The sequence below is a fragment of the Microchirus variegatus genome, assembly GCF_963457635.1.
Source record: "Microchirus variegatus genome assembly, chromosome: 11".
Lineage (NCBI taxonomy): Eukaryota > Metazoa > Chordata > Actinopteri > Pleuronectiformes > Soleidae > Microchirus > Microchirus variegatus.
Window position 1 is genome coordinate 17,849,800 of NC_139812.1, and position 26,036 is coordinate 17,875,835.

Sequence of the window (26,036 nt, forward strand, 5' to 3'; positions counted from 1 at the left end):
TTCCATTTCAACATCAAGCTATGCAATGGGTGGCGTCAAAAGGTAAATCCTAAATTTATAGTAGAAGTATCATGCAAAAAAAAAAACTCATCTCAACTACATCTGATTGCATTCCTTTTTCAGAAACTTTCTTCTGTACACACTGTGCTGCTGCTATGTGATCCCACCATATCTTTGCACAGGACTTCATTCTCAGAGTAAGTTGTGGTCTGATAACAAAGGTAAACAAAAAGAAAAGTGAAACTATTACCTGTGTAGCACGTCGCTGCAAAGGTGAGTCATGTTCACTTGTGATGCCTGTTAACTGTTATTTTGCAGACATCTTTTATAGCTTGTGTGCTAACTGACATTCATCTAAAGCACTTAATTAATAACTTAATTGTTTCTGTTTAATGAGGTGCTAACAATAATCTATCTTTTCTCTGTACAAACGACTGCCATTATATCTGTATTTTATGACATAGATCTCATGTGGAGGCTTGTGTGGCAGCACTAACATTGCTTGGTTTGGGAGTCAAGCTGCAGTGCTTATACATATACAATTAGATACTGCACTAAAAAAGTCAAATTAATTTAAAATTGAATTCTGAAAGCAGATGCAGGGTTAACCCTAGATTCTATATTTTTCTAAACCATTGATTCTACTTTATGAAGGCATTTAACTTCCCGTCCAGATGTTTAAAGATAGACACACCTCGAGCTCAAGTGTTAAAGACTAAACCACAAACAGTGAGAGACGACCTAATATTTATTCAAGGCTGTGGTGCAGCTTTTCAAACACAGAGTTTTTATTCCCTTCCCTCTGCTCGCACACACTCTTCAACGACTAACTAACGGGCTGTTCTCTGTTGCCGTCTTGCAGCTGTGCGGTTTTCATCTCAACTTGGTTTACAGCTGGAGCAGCAGTCCATGTGCCCTCAGATTAACGTCGGGGAGGATCGCTTCCCAGGTGGATTCCCGTAATTTGTCTTCATTATTCATGTGACGTTCACCCTGAAACACAAAACATCCTATTATTAGGTCTCATTTCAGATAAATGCAGAATATACATTATAATATGCAAATATTTTAATAAGTGATTACGGTAGTTGGTTTGAGTGGAATTCATTTTTTTTTTTTTTTTTTAATGAAACACAAAAGTTTTCAAAGTTTTCAGCTTCTGAAATGTGAATATGTTCTGGTTTGTTTGAGGATGTTGTGATTTTTAGTGTTTGGGAGACACTGACTTCAAAGAAAACAATTGACAGATTAATATAATTGCAGCCCTTGTTTAAAGTAAATATTTGCCATGAATCAACTGCAATTTATTGTACGACATCACTCGCTACAGATGTGACTGAATAAAACATTAACTGAATAATAAGTGTAGGTCTTTCACTACCAGAATGGTCAACTCAAGTCAAACCATTTGTTTTATTTTGTACTAAAACTCTTCTGTCCCTCAGGATTTTATATTATGTCCCAGTTCCACATTGCTGAGCTGGCAAGACGAGGCACTGTTAAACAAGTTGTTGGATCATCTCCTCAGCATGTTGCTTATCAAATAGGCCCAGCATTCAACTTCAGAATCAACACAAGGTGAGGTGGTGGGCGTTACCATGGAGTTGTGTGAGTGAAGACTGACACCTGGTGGCTGTAGTGGTGTAGAGCCTTTTACCCTGTCCATGGTCCTGAATGTCAAAGCTTGGTTTACATACAATTTAAAAATGATTCAAATGCAAATATTGTACATTATATAATGAAACACATTGTAAAAAGAGTGAGTAAATATTGAGATATTATTTGGTCTTGACTGCAATTCATATTTCATATGAGTTCATCCTGTTTGTTTCAGGTCAGCTTATCCTCTGGGGCTGCCAGAAGAGTTTGCTTTTGTGGCTGTGTTGCGCATGAGTGCCAGCACCATTAACACAAACTGGAATATTTGGCAATTGCAGGATGTGAACGGCAACGAGCAACTGGCCATCAGACTCAACGGAGAGTCCAAGTCTCTGGAGTTTACCTTCACAGCTGTGGACAGTGGCAGGCAGACGGTTGTTTTTGGCCCCTTGGCTTTACTTTTCAATGATCAGTGGCACAAAGTGCTTCTGGAGGTCAGCAGACGCTCTGTGACCCTCTTCGTGGACTGCGCCATGATCGGGTCTCAGAGCATTCCACCCAGACAAAAAGTTGGTCTGGATGGCTTCACATTGATTGGAAAACTCAAGGACAACCCAGTGATGGCAACTCCGGTACGTTTGCAAGGTCATAGCACCAAGAACAGCTTTGGCTTTCAGTTTATTTAAGGTTACAGTACCTTCACCACATACAACATGTAAATAGGGATCATTATGAGTGTGGATTATATTAAAATCTTATCTGTAACTGTTTTACCTTGTCTTTCTTCCCCAGAGACTATAGGAGACAAATGATACTGGGAAAGTGAATTATTTTAAAATTCTACACTCTCATGCTCATTATACACATGATAGCTATGAGCAGACTTTCAAAGCTTGGGAATCACGGTCATTTCTCACCATGTTGTTTTGTTTGTTTATGTGTGTGTGTGTGTGTGTGTGTGTGTGTGTGTGTGTGTGTGTGTGTGTGTATTTGTTACCGCTCAAGTACATTTTATGGCATAAAAACACCTAATGAGGCATAAACTATACTTCAACTGAGGACCTGGTTCACGTTGGGCTAGCATTTGAATTTTGGTTAGGTTATGGTTAGGGTTTGGCATTAAATGGTTATGGTTAGGGTTTGGCAGAATGATTTGTTGAAATGCTTTATAAATACATGCAAGTCAATGGAAGTCCTTAGAATGATAACTGTGCAAACGATGTGTGCGTGTGTATATTTGTGTGTGTATCATCTGCATTTTGTCTGGTCACCACAAGGTTAAAGGGTTTTTTTCAGGGTATAATGATGATGATGATGGTGGAAAAATACTGCTTTGTCTGTTGATGATGATGATGATGATGATGATGTGCTAACGTTTTATCTTCATATACTTCATTTATGTATCTCTCAAGTTTGAACTGCAATCAATGCTGATTCACTGTGATGTTACTCGAGCCAGGGAGGAGACTTGTTTTGACCTCCCAGCCAGGACTTGGGTAAGAATGCTAACATAATGAATCATAATCTGAGTCATAACTTTAAGAACTATAAGTATTTAAAAAAAAAAAAGTTTTTAAAAAATACACTGGGTTATTCAGATGAGCCAGAGTTGTAGTTAATGGAGAAGAAAATCAAGTATCCAAGTACTTTGGCTCCACTAGTATCCATATAATAATCATCCTTACCAATGGGTTCTGATCATTCTAGTGTACAAATTAGAATTCTCCCATTAAAAAGCAAAAACAGGGTCTGAGAAGAATCCACTCATCCTGCCTATTGGTGGTGTCTGTGGTGTGGCCCCTCCCCGTAGTGTCTCCTCTGCAAAACCACCAATCACTTCCTGTATAACCCAGCAGCGCATGAATAAACATGAGCTCCTGATGGCTGTGGGACTGCGGATGGTGTAGATAGCTGAGGGGGATTCAGTTGGGTTGTTTTGTCGGGGGCTCCATCAGCCCATCAATTCCCAGAGAAAGGAATACAACTTTTACCTTTCCTGCCCTTGGGGAGATCATGGACCGGGCCCTGAACGTTAGAGGGCCACTGCTGGTGCTGCTCCTGCAGCTTGTCCTTATTTGCTCCTCTCAAGTAAGACTTATGTCTCCTCTCTCTTTGTGTGTCCTCTTTGTTTGTCTCTATAGACTGATGTGACTGAGGTGCAGGTGAGTGTTCTCCTGGTTCTCGTGCTAAATAACAGAAATCCATTTGAAGCTCTGGCAAAATGTTCGATTGGTTTTATTTACTACATGTATTGTACTTTTGACCTGGGGAAAAAAAGTTAAGATGTGCCACTTTTTGTCTGGAGTTTCTCCTTAAACACTTTTCTATTGCACAATGTTGTCTATTTTATATTTCTGCAAGTAGAAATAATCTCTTTAGGTTGTATGTCATTTCAGTGTGTCCAAGATATAGTCTTTTCTTCTAGTAGTGCACCTGTTCTTGTCTTCATATATATATATATATACATGTATATATAAATAGCCCATGCAGTAGTATATCTTTGTTAATAATAACATAAATTGGTACGGCCAGTTTCAGACTTTTAAGCTGATATTATTATATTACTATGATTTAACGTAGCGGAATGAAGGACCTCCTGGCCCTCCTGGACCTGCAGGTGTCCCAGGAATTGACGGCATTTCTGTAAGTGTTATTTGATATGTAACATTGTCCATTTAGTGCACTAAAGTGTCCAGTATGGCTTCTGTTAAAGCCTTGAATTTCTTTTGTTGCAGGGGGATAGGGGAGCAGATGGCGAGGATGGACTTCTTGTAAGTAAAAGACATCATGAAATGTCTATATTTCAATTGTTCTTCACAGTAGAGCTGATTGTTGGCTGACTCGTTGCATTTAGGGACCTGGTGGTGACGCAGGTAAACCCGGCTCCTCTGGATTACCTGGAATCCCTGGAAATGATGTGAGTGCTCCGTGTTTTATATTTCATATTTGTAATTAGATGATTGTTTCATTAATATCCATCCCAAAACCTCAATCCTGTAAGGGGGTGGACCTACAAAATCTGTGATCCTCCCACTATATACTTTATATTAGCGCTCATTAGTCCTGAGTGACCAATGACATTTCAGATTTAGAGGAGAGGCTTTGGGGAGATATATTATGTGCAAAAATGTGAGGAATTTATTCCTTACTGGAAGAAGAAATCCAAATTTCCTTTTTAACAGGATAAATACGGACCTGAGTGTAATTAACCTGGGTTTAACAGAGGGGTAGAAAAACACTGTAACATAATACTGGTGCTGATGACAAAGAAGTGCTGTACGTATGTGAAGAAGTTCAACATATCATTTTAGGTCTATAACATATCTGTTTATTTACACACTTTCATTTCATAAAGTTTTCTTATATTGTGGTTCACTGACTGTTATTCCTCTACATCCAAAATGATTGAGGAAACACAATGGCGGCTTTGTTCTGTGTATGCTGTTCGTGTCTCCTGTTGAGAATCCTCAAAACAGTGTGGAATGATTTGTGCCAGTGGGCTTGTTTGCAGAGCCGCAGGAATGTTGCCCTCTGTCCTGGTGCTGACTGTTTTTCTGTATGCTTGTTAAGTTGAACGTGCATCACAAAACTGAGGTTAAATTTTGACATTGCTGACCAGCATGAAGCAGCAATGCACTTAAGTCAATCCCACTTATGAAAGCTTACAGCCCTTCCCACTGCAGCAATCATTCCCAGAGACTAGATTTGGAAACACATATGGGTCATGGGAGATTTTTCCAGCCTTTTACTTAAGATTTATTTGTATATATTTAAAATATCATGCATAAAAAATGAGTTGTGTTACTTTATCTCCTATAAATGGTTTGTCTATACAAAAATACAATTACATTACATTCTGATTTCAGTCTTGATCTTTTGTCATTTTTAAAAAGGACATTCTCATGTGAAAAGTTTGAGAATCATTGAGTATCATTGTGTAATGATATGGATATGGAGATCCATTGCTGAATTTAGAAATATTGTAAGAGAGACTGTAAGAGTGGCCGTAGAGTTCATACGTACATTAAACAAAATATCATGTGAAAATACAGACCTTTGTTATTATGTATTAGTTAAGCCTGATGTCTCCTCTCTGCAGGGTCTGACTGGCCCTGTTGGAGATCCTGGGCCCGACGGTCCCCCCGGACAGAAAGTGAGTGACTAATGAGCCTGCTTTAGGGACTGTGAGTGAGTGCTATAGTGCCAGGATGATTTCCAGTCTTTTGGCATGGGCAACAGGAGCTGCTCTGCATAAGCCAATTCCTCTTGACAAATGAGACTTAATCCGACAAGTCCTCTTGTGTAATCTCTGTGAGGACTGAAGCTCCAACGCGTCTTCATTAAGCTAAACATTGCCAGGTCAAATGTGTTTTAACTCGGTCATGTGATGAGCTGCAGGAATGTTAACTTGCTCTGTCTGCAGATTTGTACACAGCTCAATTTTACCTGAAAAAACACTAGTGTTTCAGTGTTTTTGCCTCAGGATCAATCATGAATCCCAGTACATTTACCCATGAATCTAATGTATTTGTCTTCATCTTGTAGGGTGAACCTGGGAAAGCTGGACCTCGTGGGACAGCTGTGAGTAGCATTTCACTTCCAAACCTGCTTGTGCACCAATCAGATTGGATTACATTAGATTAGATTATACTTTATGAGCAGATTACTCTGAAACATCCCACACAAACATAAACCACACCTTTATGACATCAAACATAACTGAACACATTACATCAAACCTAACAGATGAACAATTGATCAATAGATTACATCATGGTGGTCTATAATTTGTTTTTTTCAAGTATTTCTTGTCCTACGTACATGAACAGTTTATGTTACACTGAGTCATACTCTCTCTCCTCAGGGTTTTGGACCAGATGGATCCCCTGTAAGTCACTGAATTATTTTATACAAGCTATGGTATCACAGTTCATATTATAATTAACTTGTGTCTTTATCCGAGTTCTTTTGATATTTATCACCTGAAATGTGACTTACAGGGACCACCTGGGCCTGGAGGACTTCTAGGTGAAGTGGGAAAAGTTGGACCACATGTGAGTATAGAGTTGGGCTGTAGACTGTTGTTATATTTTAAATATAAATATGTATTACCATTGAGGAAAATGAGCCACAGCATCACATCCCACCTGTATGACCACCTGTCTCCAGATAATTTCCAATATCTTTGTAAACACTATCTCTCATCATTTAATTAATATAAATACAACATATCTGTACTGCACAACATCATTTATTGTCATTTGTTGTCTCATGAGAACACATTTACACTTGCAGGTACACATTTGTCACATAGTCTTGTGTTTGACCAACAAACATTTTAAAATAGTGGATGAATGTATAGGTTCTTCTCACAGTCTAAAAACCATAATTAAGTAACACTAAATATTAGATACGAAGTATTTAATTGGAATAAAGTGCCTTAAGACATATTAAAGCGACACTTTGTTACATAACTTAGCATTACTTTGTCATGAAGAGAACTTTCTAACTTATTATTATAATGTTGGCCATTATCTGCACTACTTATGGATACATAGCCTGGTGTTTGGCAAATTTCACCATGTGTATTGATAAATGCTATTGTAGTTTGTCTCAGAATATTTAAATGACATTATATTATATTACAATCATCAGTTAGCAGACATGAAAACAATGACCCTCTGGAGTAAATTCACTGGAATGACATGATTAAGTTTCTATGTAGGCCAGAGATAATAATGGATAATAATATATGTTTGAATTTTCTCAGGCTGTAGTACATGAATGATTTGGGGATTGTAATTTAAGCCTTTTTTTCCCTCTCCTTCATAGGGGTCCATAGGTGTGAGAGGACCACAGGGACCTCGAGGACCAACAGGGCCCAGAGTAAGTGGTTTCTTTTGACGTGTCACAAGATTTGCCACTGAATGCATTAAACTTACTTTCTATTTCACATGGTTCAGTGACATGGTTCAAATATGAAATCAATTTCCAGTGTAAACTTGTATTTCCCCTCTCAATTTCAGGGTGCAGCTGGAATGCTCGGCAGTGCTGACCTGGTAAAGCTTTATTTCCTGAAAATTATATATGATTTTTGTTGAATAAAATACAAGATCTATTTACTTACATTTAAATGTCATTGTTTAGTGTCCGAACTCTTGTCCACCTGGAACCTCTGGACATCCCGGCCTTCCTGGCATGAAGGTGAGTAGAATAGTGAAAGTGTTTTGCGACAGATTAAAATAGCCTCTGTACCTAAATGTTTTTTATAGTTTCTGTTTTCCCCTATAACTCTTTTTATTCTCTACATGTTTTCAGGGTCACAAAGGTGTAAAGGGTGACGCAGGAGAACCAGGAAAACAAGGACACAAGGTAAAATATTGTGTGTTTAGGAAACCCCATTTCTAAACATACCATATGTACAGGAAAAAAAAAACTGCGTAAATACTGTAGTTACTTGGTTTCTCTCCACGACTGTCACACATGTCTGTGTTCCACATCAGGAAAAATTATCCCCGTCCCAAATGTGAAAAAATGATTCCCGGCACCTTTGAGACAAGCATTATTTGTGTTGCTCTATTTCTATAGAGGAAGTGATACATGCCTGTTTGTAATGCCTGTGACTTTATGTAATGTACAGTGATTTATTGGAAATGTTTTTCAAGCACAACTTCCCTCCCCCTCTAATGTGTCCATGCACTATATAAATGGAAATGAGTCTGGGCCTATCCCCCTTTATCACCCAGTGCCAGGGTTATGATTTACTGTCACTCTGTGCTCTGTCCCCCGAGAATGAATTTTTCCTCCAAGGAAACTTTCATTTCAGGCCGCCTTTTGCCTGTTTTTCACTCACAATTTCACAAATATGAAGATGTTTACAGTCACCGATAGAATACCCAGAGGTTTTGCTGTGGCTGAAAGCGAGTTATTTTATGATATTGAGGAGCAATGCTGAAATATTGCAGTTTGACCCATTTATGTACAGATTAAGATTAAGACAAAGTGAACTCTCTTTCATGCAGTATGAAGCAAACATGTTGTGACCTTTTAAATCGTGTCCATTTCTGTTTGGTTTGGCAATATTTAATCCTCAACTGTGTGTGGTTCACATGCTCTAATAGCCACTTCTAATACACGTAACATTGAACGAACCCTCCCTGATAGCCACAGACTCTGACTCAAACCATTATCCCATTATCTTTCAGTGGATATGCCTCCGTGGGTCTATCACAAAGTCAGCATATAAATTATTTGCAATTTGCAAACTAGGAGTAGGGTAATTTGGAGTTAAATTGCTTGCTTTCCCCCTCCTTGCAAGCCATTAAGAAGTGGATATTAAACACATCCCAGAACGGCTGCTTCGTTCTCTAAGTAACACAAAGTTGATTGGAGCAGCACACTCATTTCCCTGCAAAAGAGAGGCATTGATGGGAGGCCAATTTTATTATGTCTTAGGATGTGCTTTGACTTTGCTGTGTATACTTTCACCTGATGAACTTTACACATTTCTTTTTCTTTTTTTCTTTTACTCAGGGTGAGGAAGGAGGACAGGGAAGTCCAGGAGAGGTTGGAGCCCAGGGACCGAGGGTGAGATACTGTGATTGTTGAATGATGAATTTCACTCTTTCAGGTTATAGTTTGCTCTTCACTGAGTCAGGTTCACTGCTTACTGATGCACCTATTGGATCCATTGTTCTCATAGGGCTCTCAGGGAAATCGTGGAGCCATGGGGATGATGGGCACCAAGGGTGAGATGGTAAGCATGTTTACTCTTTTAAGCTCCTATAAATATTTGAATTATTTGTGAGTGAAATCCTTTATCCAGACGACATGAGTGATTCTAATTGTGGTTTTCTGACAGGGACCTCGGGGTCATGATGGAGAACCAGGACCCCAGGGGGTCATGGGAGCAACTGTAAGTTAGCACTGCAATGTAAATTGAATAAAATATCATATGTTTAAGTCATGAAACATGCCATTAAATTCACAATTTCAGGGTGATCAAGGTCAAAGAGGTGCGATGGGTGAGCTTGGGCCTTCAGGTGAAAAGGTTGGTTGATATACATTTCTAAATGTTATGAATAAGTAAGTGTTTATTCAAGTTATGAAATGGACTAATTGAATTGGTACTGTGTTGTTTAGGGTATTCAAGGGACAAGAGGAATCACAGGTGTGCCAGGTGCCAAAGGAGATGCTGTAAGAGACTCATCATTAATGACATATTAATCTATATTTTCCACAACAATCTCATATTGATTTGTCCATTTTAATGACCCAGGGTTTATCTGGTCCAGATGGTCGAGAAGGTATACCTGGGATGCCAGGAGCAAAGGTACTTTCACTTGTTCTTTTAGACAACTTAAATATACAGTACAGTATATTCGGTTACTACAACAGGGCTCTACTGTTTTGTTGCTAGGAGCACTATCCGCTTAATTTCTTCACTGTCTGTTCCTCTGCAGGGAGGCATTGGAAAGGCGGGCGTTCCTGGAGAGGTCGGACTTCAGGGGTTTCCTGTGAGTATGACCTTTAGCCCCGAACTGTCGAGACTGACTCTGATTGGATGCACCTGAGTAAACTGCCCGGGAGCAGCTTCAAGCACCGTACCTCCAACATGCAATAGACACAGCAACTCAACTGCTATATCTACTGTATCTATAAATGCAAGGTCTGCCAAACAGGTTGCATCATAGGCTTCAAATTTAGTCCGTCAAACCAGTGTGTGCGGCGCCAACTTTGACGTGGTTCGGATAAGAAATCGATGGGATATTCCGTCCATTTTCAGTCATTAACAACTACAAAAAACAGGTACATTTTAAGCAAAACTCACTCATTTAATCCCACTACACTAAGATATTAAACACGCACAGAGATGACTGTCTTCCTCAGGCACAGATGCAGCATTTATCAACTGATTTACATACAGACACTTTTGACACCGTAAGCTTATTTATGGTCAAGGCCTTCAGTAAAAACATGTTTCCCCACTTTTTTTATGCTCCAATATTTCTTTTTAAGAGTGACACCTGCCCATGGACCTATTTCATTGTTGCTTTTGTTTCTCATGAAAATCTGTTTCCATGTTTTTCAGGGGATGCCTGGTACACCTGGACCAAAAGGATCGAGTGGCCCTAAGGTTGTTTAAAGCAGTTTAAAATCCATTAATTCTTGCATTAAAGTGAATTGTCAAAATCTAAAGGCAGAGTGTTTGTTTTCTGTGCAGGGAGATTCTGGTGAACCAGGCTTTTCTGGAACATTAGGACCTGCTGGCAAAACAGTAAGTTATGAGCAGCCATGTTGAAACTCTATCCTGATCTTTTGTCACCTCTGTTGTTCCAGTGTGTTATTGTACTGTCACTCCACAGGGTGAGCGCGGAGAACAGGGAGAGGGCGGACCTGTTGGACCCATTGGTGAACCAGTGAGTATTGTTTTATAATTATTATTTGCAATTTCTCCTGATGTTAACTTCATGGTCAAATCTTTGATTTCTTATCATTTTCTCTTTTTTCCCATAGGGAGATATAGGAGCGCAAGGTCCTGTCGGTTCATCTGGAAAACTAGGCGCCAGGGTAAGTTACAAACACGACAAAGTTTAATTAAATTTAAAAAAGTAAGTCATTTAACATGCAAAAGTATTTTTTTTATCTACTTTAAAATCTAATTTAATTTGTGAAAAAACAGCATCATTCTGTAGTGCAATGTTCAATGGTCCAAAACTGTTGCTCTGCAGATGAGTTTTTACTTGTGATTTATATACATGAAAATAACAGCTAGGATGCAAAATGTATCTCTTTGCAAATGTGAATTTTATTGCCATTGCAATATCTCTCAAAAACCTCTGGAGAATACAGACACAAGGTGATGATTCCCTCTTGGGTTTTTGATACTTTGAAAACAAGAAGCTTAAAAAAAAAAAAAAAAGGAGGGAAGCAGAGGGTATAAAGTCGTGCCTGCGGTTTCTCTGGAATGTCTCAGAGAATAGATTGAGCCTAGGATCTCACATGAGGTCTATTTTCACAGTAAGGGGAGAGCGGTAGGCAGCGGAGTGAATGAGCACTCTGTTCTCCTGGCATTCCTCAGACAGTCAGCCAGTGATCAAAGAGGGAATGGCACATACAAATAACCCGCAGAGGATAAGCAGCAATACGAGGCTTATACGAGCACAGGTGTGGAAGAGAACACAGCCTATTATATAGCATATAATATATATATCATAAAATATAGCATATCCTCTCGTTCAAACTGCAGTTATTCACCGTTAAAACAATAGAGATACAAGAGGTGTTTTTGCAAACATAAAGATCTACTGCTTGGATGTCGATCCTCCCTTCTCCTTCACTTATTTATAACAGGGACCCAAAGGTGACCCTGGACTTCCTGGTCTCCCTGGTCCTTCCGGTCATCCTGGGGTGAAAGGAGAGCGGGTAAGCTAAACACTGTGCCACCATGCAGAGACCTTGTCAGGATTATTTGTCTTGTAAACTGAGAGAGATTTATGTCGAGCAAAGAAACAGATGATTAGCTCCCTCTAGTGTGGACAAATTGAATATTCTTCCACCGCTCTGTAGCAGACACTTACTTTTTTTTTTTAATTAAAGGGAGAACGTGGAGAAGCAGGACCCAAAGGAGACCAGGTATGAAATGCTGATGCTGAGACATTCTTTCTTAATAGTAACGCTTCATTCACTGCCTGTATCATTTACAATTGATGTTTCCATAGGGAGGACAAGGTGACGAGGGAAACTCTGGTGACAAAGGCGATGCTGTAAGTTGTTAAACCAGCACTGTCAATTTAACACATTTAAACTTCACAATATATTTAGAACGGTGTTGTTTTTCTATCCTTATTGTTGTTGTTTTTATGGCAGGGTGAATCAGGAGAATCCGGAACTAAAGGAGAGGTGAGTTTGAACAAAATTGCTTCATTGTGCTTTCTCAGTACTTTTCAAAGCACAGAGAAAGTGCTGCAGTTTTGTAAGAAGCGTCCTTTTCTGTCAAAGGTCGGTAACCTGGGCAATCCTGGGAAACGAGGTCCCGAGGGCAGTCGAGGGCAGCCTGGCATCGAGGGCCCGTCTGGCTCACCCGGACCCCGGGGCATGCAGGGAAACAGAGGTCCACCTGGAGTCAGAGGGTCCCAGGGGCCTGCGGTAAGTCTGAGAGAAAACACCTCAGGTTGAGTCTCAAGAAAGTTCATGAGGATAACAACATCACCTGTGCAGCACTATGATAAAGTTAGAAGGAAAATCTACTGACTGTCTTTACCCTTAACTGCCAGGTTTAGTTTATTATAATCCACACACAAAAGCTCCCTGATGTTACATTATTATTATGATGTTACAGGCCTGATGCTACCTGAAATTCTTAGGATCAGTCCTCAATATATAACACATAATCATTTGTCCAATGACGTCTAACATTATTTCTTTAGAATCAGACAGACACAAACCCTGTCTGGAATAATCTTTTGGGACTGATTGGCTTCTTACTGGCAAGCAATGAACACAATAGCTTTTTTTCTCAGAGTCAACCTTGAAACTAACTCAGTCTGAACAATGTTCTCAACTCGCAATGGCGTATTTAGAATAAATAACATTTAATAACACTAAGTACTCACTGAGGTTGAAGAATTAGTAAGGTTATTAGGTAATTAGTTGTAATTAATGCATCAGACTGATGTCGTTGCCACAAGACATATTTACTCAAACTTACAAGTTAAGAGATTTAAACAACACTGTTTTCTTGTGTGCCATCTCTGAGGAGGAACGTGTTTCCTCATCTGAGAAAGATGAAAGCCCAGCTCAGATATTATACTTTTTATTATAAATCTTTCATTTCACTGCAGTGCATTTTGAGCATGTTAACCAGGTTTTAGAAACCAGACACTGGCAGATGTTTCTATACCCAGAGTGGACAGAGTCTTACAACTGATGAAAACATCAGTAAACTACATTCACTAAAATACAGAGTGCCCCGAGAGCACGTTTGCTCCATCTAGCAACCAATACCTAATAATTTTTCACATAATATACACAATATTGACGTTTTGGTTAGGGGTTAGGGTTTGTAGCGGTGAGGTTGCTTGTTGCTGCTCAATATCCCTCAAGTGTGTTGGAGAAACTAGCCTTCAGTCAGCTCTATAGAGACCGCCATTTTGGACCTCCATGTTTTTACAACAGCAGCATCAGTAGCTTCCGATATAAATTGAAAAGGCTCATTCTGTGGTGATGCAAAAACAATAAAATCCATATAAGTGCACCTGATTGTATTATCAGTGTACAGTTGGGTGATTGTACATTCATTTTATCTTTACTTTTTGCCAAATGGAAATAGTTTCACTTAAACTTTACACACTGGACCTTTAATTCTAATGTGAAGAGTGAGGAAGAGGACGGTAATTTAATATATATAGATTTATACTGCTACTTGGTGGCCCTAACACTGAATATCTCTCTGGTGAACACAATAAAAACAGTTTATATTCTATTTTTTATTCACAAAGTGAGTATCTTACAATGGTAAATAAAAATACATTAATTCAGCAGCTGCTGTGGAGTCCTGGAAACAGACAGTCCTGAAAACATAACCTCCTTGGCAGAGCTAAGGCAAAAAAAAAAGGAGTTCATTTTTTTTTTTTTTGACTTGATAACAGTTCTGCAGAGCCATGACATGAATGTTTCAGCTGCTGTAATGAAATCATCTCTTTCTTTTCCAGGGCAAAGAGCCAAGTGATCAGCACATCAAACAAGTTTGCATGCGAGTCATGCAAGGTGAGACAGACGAGCCTCCTTTGACCCCATGGACCGTTTCCTTACACCTCATTTCTTGAGTTTAATCTTCCCCTCCGAACGCCTTATTACGCGACCACACAAAGGGCCGACCCTATGGTGTCTCATTGATGTGGGCAGTCGCTGAATACTGCCCCCGATCAATGACGTTCTAAGAGGGACAGTATTATAATAACCAAAACATGAAATAAGCGTCGTTCTTTGTGCATTTGATGGATGAAAAGTTCCTTCGCCCGAGCTTCAGAAATGTTCCCGCTGAAGTCACAACCTCTGTTCTCTTTATCCGTCTTCACAACTCATCTCCTATGTTCATGACTTTTTTATGTGCGATGTGCTGAAAAATTAATTTCACCTCCAGCAGACCTGTACTCCTCCGCTCCGAGCAAAGAGTCTGCCGAGAAAGGAAATCTTGAAAAAGAGCAGTCGAGCAGCAGCGGCATGAATTTTCATCAGCAGCTGGGAAAACTGAAATCTTAAGTGCAAAGTACCATAAAGCAAGGAGCCATGGGGGATTAATATTAGATCATTTGTACCATGACTACACATTTCCTGTCAGTGATTGCTTTAAATAAGTAGTATTATCTCTTTTCTGATTAATTTATGGAAAAAAAAAAGTTGAAAAACTATCACGAGTTCGGTTTCACCTCGCTTTGAGGCTGCTGGACAATCTCTCCACAGAATGATTTCAAAGTGCCGTGTTTGAAGCAATGACAATATTGACGTCAACCACGGTCGTGGTACTCTCTGATCTGTTTTGCTCCAACAGAACAGCTGGCCCAGTTAGCAGCTAGTCTAAGGAGGCCAGAATCTGGCGCAGCTGGTTTACCTGGAAAACCTGGACCTCCAGGGCCTCCTGGAGCTCCAGGAGACAACGGCTTCCCAGGGCAGTCTGGAACGAGGGGCCTTCCAGGACTCAAAGGGCCACCAGGATATCTAGGATTGAAAGGACCTAAAGGTAACATATTCGGTCTCTTCATAGGCTTGATATGAAAGAATCATCTTTGTACACCGTTCAGAAATTTGGGGTCACTTAGAAATATGACTTATTTTTTAAGGAAAAGCACTTTTTTCAATGAATATAACATTAAATGAATCAGAACACTCTATACATTGTTAATTTTGGTAAACGACTATTCTAGCTGCAAACGTCTGTTTTTTAATATGTACATAGTTGTATAGAGGCCCATTTCCAGTGTTCTAATGGTACATTGTATTTGCTAATCGCATTAGAAGGCTATTGGATGATTAGAAAACCCTTGTGCAATGATGTTAGCACAGCTGAAAACAGTTTTGCTGGTTCTTTGACGAAAGGGCAAAATTATTATTTTGAATAAAAATCATTATTTCTAATCTTCTAATCAATGTCTTTACTATATTTTCTTTTCATCTTGCAACTCTTTTGATGAATAAAAGTGTGACTTTTAATGGAAAACACCCAAAAAAATTGTATAGGTGACCCCAAACTATTGAACGGTAGTGTATATCAATATTTTTTTTCATCACGTCATGCATATTACAGGTGAAATAGGAGACAGAGGCTCCAGAGGGCCCACTGCACGAGGACCCAAAGGTCAACCAGGACCTCCTGGACTTCCTGGTGAGTACATTTTGCCATTTCAATCAGGAGCGACATACATGAAAAAAAATAATATAAAAGTATGACAGATTTAAAAGAATAATGGGCTGATAGTGTTCATATAGAGGTTGTGGTACTTGGACACAATGGGGGAGATTTCAAAGTTGAGGACTTCCTTCAAAGTCCAGTCACTGGTCGTGAAGGTGGTTAAGTGACGCCCTGATGCTGATGATGAGGATGAAGAATGATGGATCTGATGACACTGCGAAGACTTGGTGGTAGTGGGGAAGTGGAGCATGACAGCAAAGTGGGAGAACTAAGACCAAAAAGAGATGCATTTTTTTTAAAAAACAAAAAAGCAAGGAGATGATAAGAAGGCACAAACAAGGCAGGCGTGTTATTTTGGCAGATAAGCTCAGCTGATAAACAGCATTCGTATTCTAGGAAATTACAGCTATCTTGAGTGACAGCGCAGATGAAAGGAGGAAGTAAATCTATGTGAAACTATGATCAAAGCGTTCAACAGTCGTCGTCTTCCTGACTGAACTTAACACTGGAGCTTCATTTGCATCCGCTACCTTTCTCCCAAATGCTCCATTTTGCAAAAATGCGGCTACTTCTCACTCGATTTACAACATCAGTAAACATTTTCACGAGGATCAATAGTTTCAGGTCTTTTTTTTTGGTAAACTATGAAAGGAAAATTGATGATAAAGCACATTCACATATGAGTGGACACCAGTGTGATTGTGGTATTGTGCTGTAGGTCAGGGTTTCTCATCTTTATACGTTTCCTTGCTCCAACACACCTCGTTCAAATGAATGGGTCGTTAGCAGGCTGTAGAAGAGCTTGATGACCGATTGAATCAGGTGTGATGGAGCAGGGAAACATCTAAAACATGCAGCGCAGTAGTGGGTCCCCAGGACCAGGATTCAGGAACACTGCTTTAGGTGCCTAATTGCAGATGATATCTGTGAATTCCCTGTTTTAAAACCTCAACATGGCACCAGTGCTGGTCATTAAGTCTTCTTTGGAGAGGACAAAATCCACACCTGCCTTGTTTTTCCATGTAATATGTTAAGTTGTGAGACAAAAGGAAGTAACTCTCTGCAATGAATTCTGTGATCACAGGTGAACCAGGCAAATCCGGCTATGGTCAGGATGGTCGGGACGGGCAGAGGGGACCCCCTGGGACTCATGGACAGCCCGGTGTACCTGGATCTCCTGGCGCAGCTGGTCCTAACGGTTACTGTGACCCGTCAGCCTGCAACCTCCAGGCGGGAGCTGCTCACCAGTCTCTGGATGTGAAGGGGCCTGCAGGGAACTAAGAGACACACACTGGCACAGACAGAAAGACTGCTGGATTATCTCCCCCTGAGCACAAAAACATTTTTCACGCTCCCTTCCCTTGGGCTGTGGTCGTTATGGCGCCTTCAATCCGTTGGTGGTTTTTTTGTGCCAGCTGCATCTCCATCAGAAGGAGCCAGCTGTAAAATCAAAACACACAAAACATGTTTTCTGTGCTACCAGAAAGATGTTTTGATTCATTCAGGTCATGAGTTCAAATTAATGAGTTGAAATGAAATGACCAGTGTTTATCCCACTCTCCTTTGTTGTCCTCTTCTCAATTTATGCTCTTTTCTCACATAGAAGCTCCTCCACTCTCTCACACAACACTGAATAATCACCCAAGTCAAATCAGGATTCTGTTTGGGCGCAGTGCTTCTTTTCAATGATTCTCTTTTTTATGCGCTTATGTACCAAAGACTCACCAGCAGAGACCATCACTTTCACTTTTCAGTGCAGTGGTTTGAAATAAAAAAGGAGAGAGGACAAGACTGTTATCAAGTCACACTGACTTCGGTTTATGTTGTAAATCTGTAAAAAAAAAAGAAAGTAAAAAAAAAAAGAGGAATGTTTGAATTTGTGGTTTTATTTCCAACAAACAACCTAGCGTGAGGTTTTGCCTTAGTGTACAGTAAGAGAGTTCGGCTGTGCAGATATGGGGAATATATTTTAAGTACGAGGGAAATAAGAAATAAAGTTAGCGACACACACTCTGTTTATTTATTCCCTATACTTGTATCATTCTGTAATGATATTGTTGTGAAAATGCAACAAATGCTTCATAAATTAATGTTCTCAATTTTTCCCCAAAATGTGTTCACCTGAAATAAAAACAACAAAAACAATATTATAGCTGTTCAGCAACAGATGGAGTTTTTGCTGTTGTCATGGAAATGAAATTTACTTCAGTGATGTGAGGAAAACTTCTCAAACAGGTAAATAAAAAAAAGACCTTGCAGTAGAATAGTTTAATTAAATCTCCATGTCAAGAATTAACTTGAAATCTCAAAAAATATCACAATTCAAAAAGTTTTATACATTTTGAATAACTTAAACCTTATTAAATATAATCAGGAAAAAAAAAAACAGCTGTCATGGCAGAAAATAAACTTTTGAACAAACAACTCTTGTTAGAGGTCACAGGGATCTCAACATAAACCGTGTACAGCAATAGAAAATACACGAAAAAGAATCACTGAATAACATTTGCTGCACAAGTGTGAGACAAGTGCCGTTAATCAGTGTCGAGAACAGATGTTGAAAAAGAAAGAAAATGGTGTAAAGTGTAACCTCTGACACTTGGTAACCACATACATGCTAAATGACACTTAACTAAAGCCGACTGACACTGGCTTTATTCCCCCCCCCCCCTCTGTGTTCATATTTAGTTTTTAATAAAAATAACTTATGATGTAGACGTGGTTAACCAAGAGTGAGGTAGATATTCAGCGAAACAAAAGCAAATATGAATGACAATAAAAGCAGCAGGCAGACATTTTTTAATCTGCGGGGCCATGCGGAGAGGCTTATCCCGCCTTTTCTCCCTCATTGAAAGCTTATTTACAAGATTAGATTGCATGTGGCAATGGGATCAGGTTATGTCACTGTAACAATAACAACAACGACGACGACGACGTCACACTGATGTTGGCATTTTTTTTTTTGCATCTATTTTGTGAATATCATGAGATGTTACATGTTAAAACGTATGTTCAGCTTATAATAAATTAACATAAACTTAGAGCAACGTGAAATGGCCGTCGCCAAATGGGCTCTGACATCCTACGCCCATTTTTTTGTTCTCCTCAGTTTATCAAACTGTGACGCTAAATCAAAGTCACAAACTGGTGCATATTAATTCCAATTCCAGCCAGATTCAATTTACGCGGGGAGCTTTTCTTCTGATCAGTGCAGCAGAAAGTCCACAAATGAGTTTCATTTGAATTAATTCGAGGGCTACGCTGTTGTCTCCGAGGGGAACCCATTACGCCCAAATATGAAAATCAGTGTGATCAAAAAGCAGTCGTCAATAGAAGGGAAGGATTTTATGAAGCTTGTAACCCAAAAGAAGGATTGTTTTTCATGCACGTTACAAGTGATGACAACATAAATGCATATCCAGCAGGGGGCGCTTTGAACTCACAAATGAGGTTGTTGGCATACACAGGTTTTTAGTTCCCCATCTAAGATCATACCCACTCACACAGATCACATTTAACAGATATGAATCTAAGCTGCCATGCAGAGGAGAGTATTTAAAAAAGAAGAAGGAAAAAAGAAGCTCTGCAGCCGCAGAATACGACGCGTTATAATTTACATGTGTAAGAGAAGGCTGACGACTTTCTGTGATGTGAGACGCAGAGAAAAAAAAAAGAAGTGTCAAACAGATCTTAAAAAGATGAAATAAAGTTCTTAACATCGCCAAGTGTCAGATACACCCACATAACTTTTCAAACATTAATCACAGCAGGGCACTTAAAAGTCAACGTAAAGTCTTTGAGTCAAACTTTCATTTAAACAGTGCTCGACGTGGAAGCGCGAGGACATACACGCTGAACGCCAGGGTTTCTCACTACGGAGCCACTGTCTTGCTTTTTTTAAGTGTTTTCCCTGCTCTAACACACCTGACTCAAATAAAGGGCTCGTTCTCAGGCTTCAGCAGAGCTCACTGATCATTAGAATCAGGTGTGTTTGAGCCGGGAAACATCGAAAACATGCAGGACAGGAGTGAGAAAGCCTGCTGTTGTTATACAAGTTAATAAAGATGATTTTAAACATCAAATTCTCTTGAAACAGATCCATAATTTAATCTTTAATCTCTTAGGGAAAGCTGACTCAAACCTTTCTGACAATATTTAAGAACATTGAAAATAAAATTCAATCATATTATAGCAAATAAATTCATCAGAACTCCAGTATTATGATATAACACCACCACCCGAAAAAAACCCCTTATAGATATACACTCTTAGAAATAAGTCCATATAAGGTTCTTCGGCTTGTCCTCATAGGAGAACCCTTTTTTGGCTCCAGGTGGAACCTTTATAACCCTTTTAAAACCCTTTACTCAGGAAAGGGGTTTTAAAAGGTTCTCTGGATCAAAATGGTTCTTACTGGAACCACTAGTCTTACCAAGATCCCTTGAAAAATGAAGCAAATGGTTCCATGTAGAACCTCAGCCCTAGTAGAAGGACCCTTTTGGAACCCTTATTTAAATAAAAGTGCATAGTAGAACCATATAAGATTCTTCGTCTTGTCCTCATAGGAGAACACTTTTGGAGGGTTCCACCAAGAACCTTTTTAAAACCCTTTATTCAGGAAAAGGATTTTAAAGGGTGCTATGGATCAAAATGGTTCTTACTGGAACCATTAGTGTTACCAAGAACCCTTGAAAAACCCTTAATTCTAAGAGTGTATACACTCTTAGAAATAAAAGTGATAAGTAGAACCATATAAGGTTCTTTGGCTTGTCCTCATCTGAGAACCCTCTTTGGCTTCAGGTAGAAGCTTTTTATAAAGGTTCCACCTGGAATCCTTTTGGAGGGTTCCACCAAGAACCCTTTTAAAATCCTTTATTCAGGAAAGGGGTTTTTAAGGGTTCTCTGGATCAAAATGGATCTGGAACCACTGGAACCATTAGTGTTACCAAGAACCCTTGAAAAACCCTTTCTTCAGATAAAGGGTTTTTCAGAAGCAAATGGTTCCAGGTAGAACCTCAGCCCTTGTAGAAGAACCCTTTTGGAACCCTTATTTCTAATAGTACTGGTCAGTGAGTGAGTGATGAACCCCGACCTTTGACCATGATACCGCGAAAAACAACTCACGAAAAGTTCAAGTATGTTTGCGAGTGTGATGACTCACAATAAGAAGACGAAGAAAAAGAAGAAGGAGGAGGAGTCTGATGTTCTAGTGTAGGCGTCCGATTTCCTTTGTGCGGCTGAGAATCATCAAAAATATACAAATAAACCAGAGGAATCATCATACACAACACTTTGTAAACAATTCACATGAACGATCCTCCCCAGTCACGAGAAAACGGCACGAACAGTGACGCGTGACCGATGACAAACGCGAGAACCTTAAAGTTAAGATTAAGATGATGCTTATGTGCTGTAATTATCTTTGCAAGGTCCCGTCGTCAGCCCCTGTTAGACAAGGGGGAAACAGGAGGGTGAGGGTCATTTATCCTATTTACAAGTGAAACCAACAGTGAAGGTGAACGTGTGTGCTCTCATCACACTCGTTTAACTTTTCAACATTTTAAAATTGCCCTTGGTGTCTGCGCCGTCAGACAAAAGCTATGAGTTTACGTTTTTTGGGATTAAAAAAAATGCTACGGCCAAAACCTCATTAATGAGTGCATAAAACTGTCGTAACATTCCTTTTTGTGAGCGATTTGTGTCGACGAACAAAACATCTCTGTAGCCTCGCACCTTCCAGTTATTATATTACTGGATCTCCATGTCGCGATTACTACAATTATCGCTGCTATCTGTCAAATACATTCTCAAGAATGCGCTCAGAATAAAGAATTCTCTGTATCAGACACATCCTGCTGCACTTTGGTTGCATAAAGAGTTTCAAAAAATTTGGAATTTTCTCACACATACATTCAGATTTCTCTCCCACTCACTCTCTTACACACCAACACGTGTGTGTATTTCTATCTTTGTGGGGAAACTCACTGAAGTGATACAATCTCTACAGCCCTTTGAGCTAAACCCTAACCCCAAACTAAAGTCATAGCCCTCAAAAAGCCCAGTTTAGACCCGCGTCTAGACTGAGACCGAGGTCAAAGGTAGAAGCCCATGCACGCACACACACATGCAGGCTTCTCTGAATCACAGAGAACAGAAGAGTGCATAGGCACGCCTATTAGAAAGGCAAACAAATAATTAAGATCATGTTTTCACACAGGATGAATGCTAAAATGTTAACAAAAAAAACACTAAGTCATTTCACGGTTTTGAAAGACAGAATGAGAGTTGATGAGGAATGCATTACATTTACAGTAGTGGATGTAAGAAATAACTTAAAAGTACAGCAAAAAGAAAGGATCAAATAAGGTTTGCCACTGCATTCCAAAGCAACCCCTGAAAAACAACAACCCCCCCCTCCACTGCATCCAAATGTCAGAGTAAGGTGAACAAAAGAGGTCAGTAGTGAGTCTGTGTGATAAAGCCGAGCCGAGGAAGCTGTCAGCGACTCCGGCTCTAAAAGCCCCGTCGTCCAACGAACTCAGAAACTCTCTGCTGCTGGACTCACAAGGATGGCAGGAGACAATCGCTGGGGTTGCACGTCCCAGGAGGTCCAGCGGGCCCCTGAGCGCCAGGACGGCCCTGGAAGGGGACTCCAGGAGGCCCTTGATAAGAGAAGTAAAAGCATTATTAATTCTGCTGAATGACATTTTTAATCATTGTTTTCCAAAAGTGGTAAACACTGTCCATACAGACCGACTTTGCCAGTTTATAAAAGCTAGTATACATGGAGTTCATGATGACCAAAATAAATAAGATTCATATACAGTATAATCCAGGGTTGAAGTCAGAATTATGAGGAATTCTGAGACTTTAATCAGAATTATTTTTTTTTATTTTTTTCTTCAATGATATCATTGACAACACCGATACAGCATATGTATGATTCAGAGCAAACCCGAAACTGCAGCAATGTTATTGGAATTATAGATTATATATTAAGATTGGGGCATAAATAATAGATCTCTTTTAATGATATGATTTTTCATTTTTCCCATATATAGTGAAAACATTGTGGCATTCATTTTCACCATATCACCCCATTCCTTTCCCTCTTTTTTAATGTTTTCCTTATTTACACTTGAATTTTTGGTTACACTTTAGATAAGGGAACACATACAGTATTCAACATTAACTAGGCGCTTACTAACATGCATATAAGTAGCATACTTACCCTTTTTTAGTAAATATTAAGCACGTATTCGCACCTTATATAGGAAAAAATCTTAATTTGTGTCGTAATAGAGGTAGAATAAGGTTATGTAGAACAAGGTGTTAATATGTGCTTACTAATAAAGTGCTAGTATGCTACTTACATTATGTTAGTAAGCACCTAGTTAATGTTGAATATGTGTTCCCTAATCCAAAGAGTTACCTTATTCTTTCATTTCACTCTCATGACACTGTTGGACAGAGAAAAACACAGTTTGACTTTCAGTCCTCACCATTTACTCGTTTCAAGTACAACACAGCAAAGTCAAGTCTTGTTTTTGAACTGCTAATACACCAACAAATCGCAGGCGCTGCCTTGTTCTTTCGCCTCGCTCGGTAAACACATTCATCATCTGTGTAACCACTCACGCGCAAATTGGTTGTTTATAGTAAGGCGATGTGTGGAAAGGTGCACAAAGCAACAATCAAATCTGTGAGTTTTTTGTTTTTTTTAACTCCCCCCCCTTTCCTTACTAATTAGCTATTATTGTACAAGGTAAGTAATGCACTACAGGTGTGCATGCCTTAACAACAGCCCCATCAGGTCACACACAGTGATGAAGACAACAATAGATTGTGATCACTCTCAGGAAAATAACATGAAATGATTAGTTTAATTTCACTGAGATGCTCCCCGCCCGCTCTCCTGTGCTGTGATGTCCTCACGTGAACCAATAACACTGAAGCTGAAGCCTGCCAAGAGAGCTTTTACTTTCTGACGATAAAAACGGATAAAAATGAGCCTCCTGTGAGACGCCCATATATCGCAGTCTCCAGTGAACCTGTTGGTGGTACAACAGCAGGATGGCCCTCTATATATGGATGTGACAGGGTACAAGCTGTCCTTCCCTGTCATGAGCAAGTGACAGCAAATTTGTTTGGGAATAATCGGAGTGCAAAGGGAGAACCTAGAACAGTGGCTTGACACATTCATAGCAGCCTTTTTCAGGTAGATTCCATCTCGTCCTTGTATAAATAACACTTTATGCCAGTGTGGGGACCCTGACTTGTTCTAAATGTTGATTTTCTTAACTCATTCATTCATCTTCTACCACTTTATCCTCCACATGAGGGTCACGGAGGGGTCGCTGGTGCCAATCCCAGCCAGGGGACACGCTGGACAGGTCACCAGTCCCTCACTCTGTGAGCAGTATGCCTTTTAAGAGTTCCTTCAAACAACAAGTGAAAATTCACTCATCCTTTGATGGCGCGTATCAGCGGGACTTTCGAAGGTAAGACTATTTTGTTGACATATTATCGTTTCATGAGTTGTTATACGGAATTATTTAACTTAATTCAACAAAAATAAGTTTTATAATGTTCAAATGATTTTTTCAGCCAGGGGACACGCTGGACGGGTCGCCAGTCCATCACGGGTCGCCAGTCCATCACAGGGGCACACAGAGACAACCATCCACTCTCACACTCATGGTCAATTTAAAATAAAAATGTTTTTTTTTTGGTAGCCTCTTTTCAGATGACGGACACAGCATAGATACATATAGTGTTAGATTGTTTCTGTCACAAAAGACCAACCAGAGGCAGAATAACAACGTTACCACCAGCAAACAAAGCGTTCTGCACTGCAGCTGTTGTTGGAGAAAGTACAATGATGGGCTTTTACTTAGGAGAAGTGACATCGGTGCCATGACACAGCAGCTCCTGCAGTTTGAGAAAAGTTTGCACAAGCTCTGAGCTGCGTTAATCTCCAACATGCCGAGACGCCAAATGAAGTCTGAAATAGAATTTCAGGTTCGCGACGTAGTAAACGCGCAGTTAAATACAATGATATCTTGGACACGCACGCTACCCTTTTCTCCTTTCAGTGGGGAAGTGAGTCAGGAGTGAACAGTCCCAAACTCTGACACTGACTTCGCACCGCACTCTACATAATGTTTCAATTCAAATTCAACTTTATTTGTCCCTAAGCAGTCCAATTTATATTGCAGCATAGTGCGAGACATGAAAGGACAGCAAGACCAGAGACATGGAAAACACACACACACACACACACACACACACACACACACACACACACACACACAAAGATATAACAAAACAGCACCGCCACAATGACAGACAGAAACCTGAAAGCAGCAATAAAAACAACCTAAACACACATAATACACTGACATGGCAGCAAATAACCACATCACATAACACGGACAAAGCCGCCTGTGTCCAAAATGAAGGACAACAACAACTAAACTCACAACCTCCTTTTCCCCTGCGTTGAGAAGCGTAATGGCTGTGGGGGATGAAGGAGTTTTTGTTTTTGTTGGTCTCACTTAACCACGGCGGAATCTGAGAGTTTAACTTCTGTGTGTTGACAGGCAAGATGTAAGGACACTGCTGGACATCAATAATGAGTATATGGCTGCTTATGTTCACTATTTTCCACAGAGCATTTTTGGATTTAATGTTCAAGTTGTCAAGATCAAAAGAAAATGAAAGAATGAAAGATTCCAACAGCACCATAAACCCTCACATCCGTGCTATGTATGTCGTGTCTTCCGTTTTTAAACATTGTTTGCCCAATATTTCTTGTGTTGTGTTCTATCCAAACACATTCCAGTGTTGTGTTCTTACCTGGCGGCCCCATGGGTCCTGGATCACCTGGCAACCCGAGCCCAAACTGGCCTCGCTCTCCTTTCTGACCTCTGTATCCTGAGGGCAGACACACAACAGTGTTACTGAATACCAACGCTGTAGTACACATGCAGTATAATAACCGTGGAGGAGTCCTGTTTGCCGAGTA

The 26,036-nt window shown here is 39.8% G+C and overlaps 2 protein-coding genes across 3 annotated transcripts in view; one reads left to right on the forward strand and one right to left on the reverse strand.

Annotated features, from left to right (window-relative positions):
- Window positions 1-25: 25 nt before the first annotated feature.
- col9a1b (collagen, type IX, alpha 1b) lies at window positions 26-17,290 on the forward strand (the record flags this gene model as incomplete). Its single annotated transcript, XM_083897392.1, has 38 exons — window positions 26-42; window positions 124-197; window positions 863-949; window positions 1,446-1,578; window positions 1,835-2,231; window positions 3,012-3,095; window positions 3,741-3,761; window positions 4,180-4,242; window positions 4,335-4,370; window positions 4,454-4,516; window positions 5,699-5,752; window positions 6,145-6,180; window positions 6,464-6,487; window positions 6,600-6,653; window positions 7,432-7,485; window positions 7,626-7,658; window positions 7,747-7,803; window positions 7,918-7,971; window positions 9,133-9,186; window positions 9,302-9,355; window positions 9,461-9,514; window positions 9,596-9,649; window positions 9,742-9,795; window positions 9,878-9,931; window positions 10,062-10,115; window positions 10,691-10,735; window positions 10,823-10,876; window positions 10,965-11,018; window positions 11,116-11,169; window positions 11,953-12,024; window positions 12,199-12,234; window positions 12,321-12,365; window positions 12,469-12,501; window positions 12,601-12,747; window positions 14,313-14,367; window positions 15,152-15,340; window positions 15,905-15,982; window positions 17,094-17,290. 38 exons carry the CDS (start codon window positions 26-28, stop codon window positions 17,288-17,290), a joined length of 2,778 nt encoding a protein of 925 aa, XP_083753518.1.
- A 5,169-nt stretch (window positions 17,291-22,459) lies between these two features.
- The window catches only part of LOC310934077 (uncharacterized protein), an 88,171-nt gene continuing 84,594 nt past the window's right edge, over window positions 22,460-26,036 (reverse strand). For both annotated transcript variants that reach the window (XM_083897707.1, XM_083897706.1), the window contains 2 exons: window positions 25,868-25,945; window positions 22,460-22,671 (listed from right to left, as the gene is read on the reverse strand). In XM_083897707.1, coding sequence (XP_083753833.1) covers window positions 22,571-22,671; window positions 25,868-25,945 — 179 coding nt within the window. In that variant the 3' untranslated portion in view covers window positions 22,460-22,570. The remainder of the gene's footprint in view (window positions 22,672-25,867; window positions 25,946-26,036) is intronic.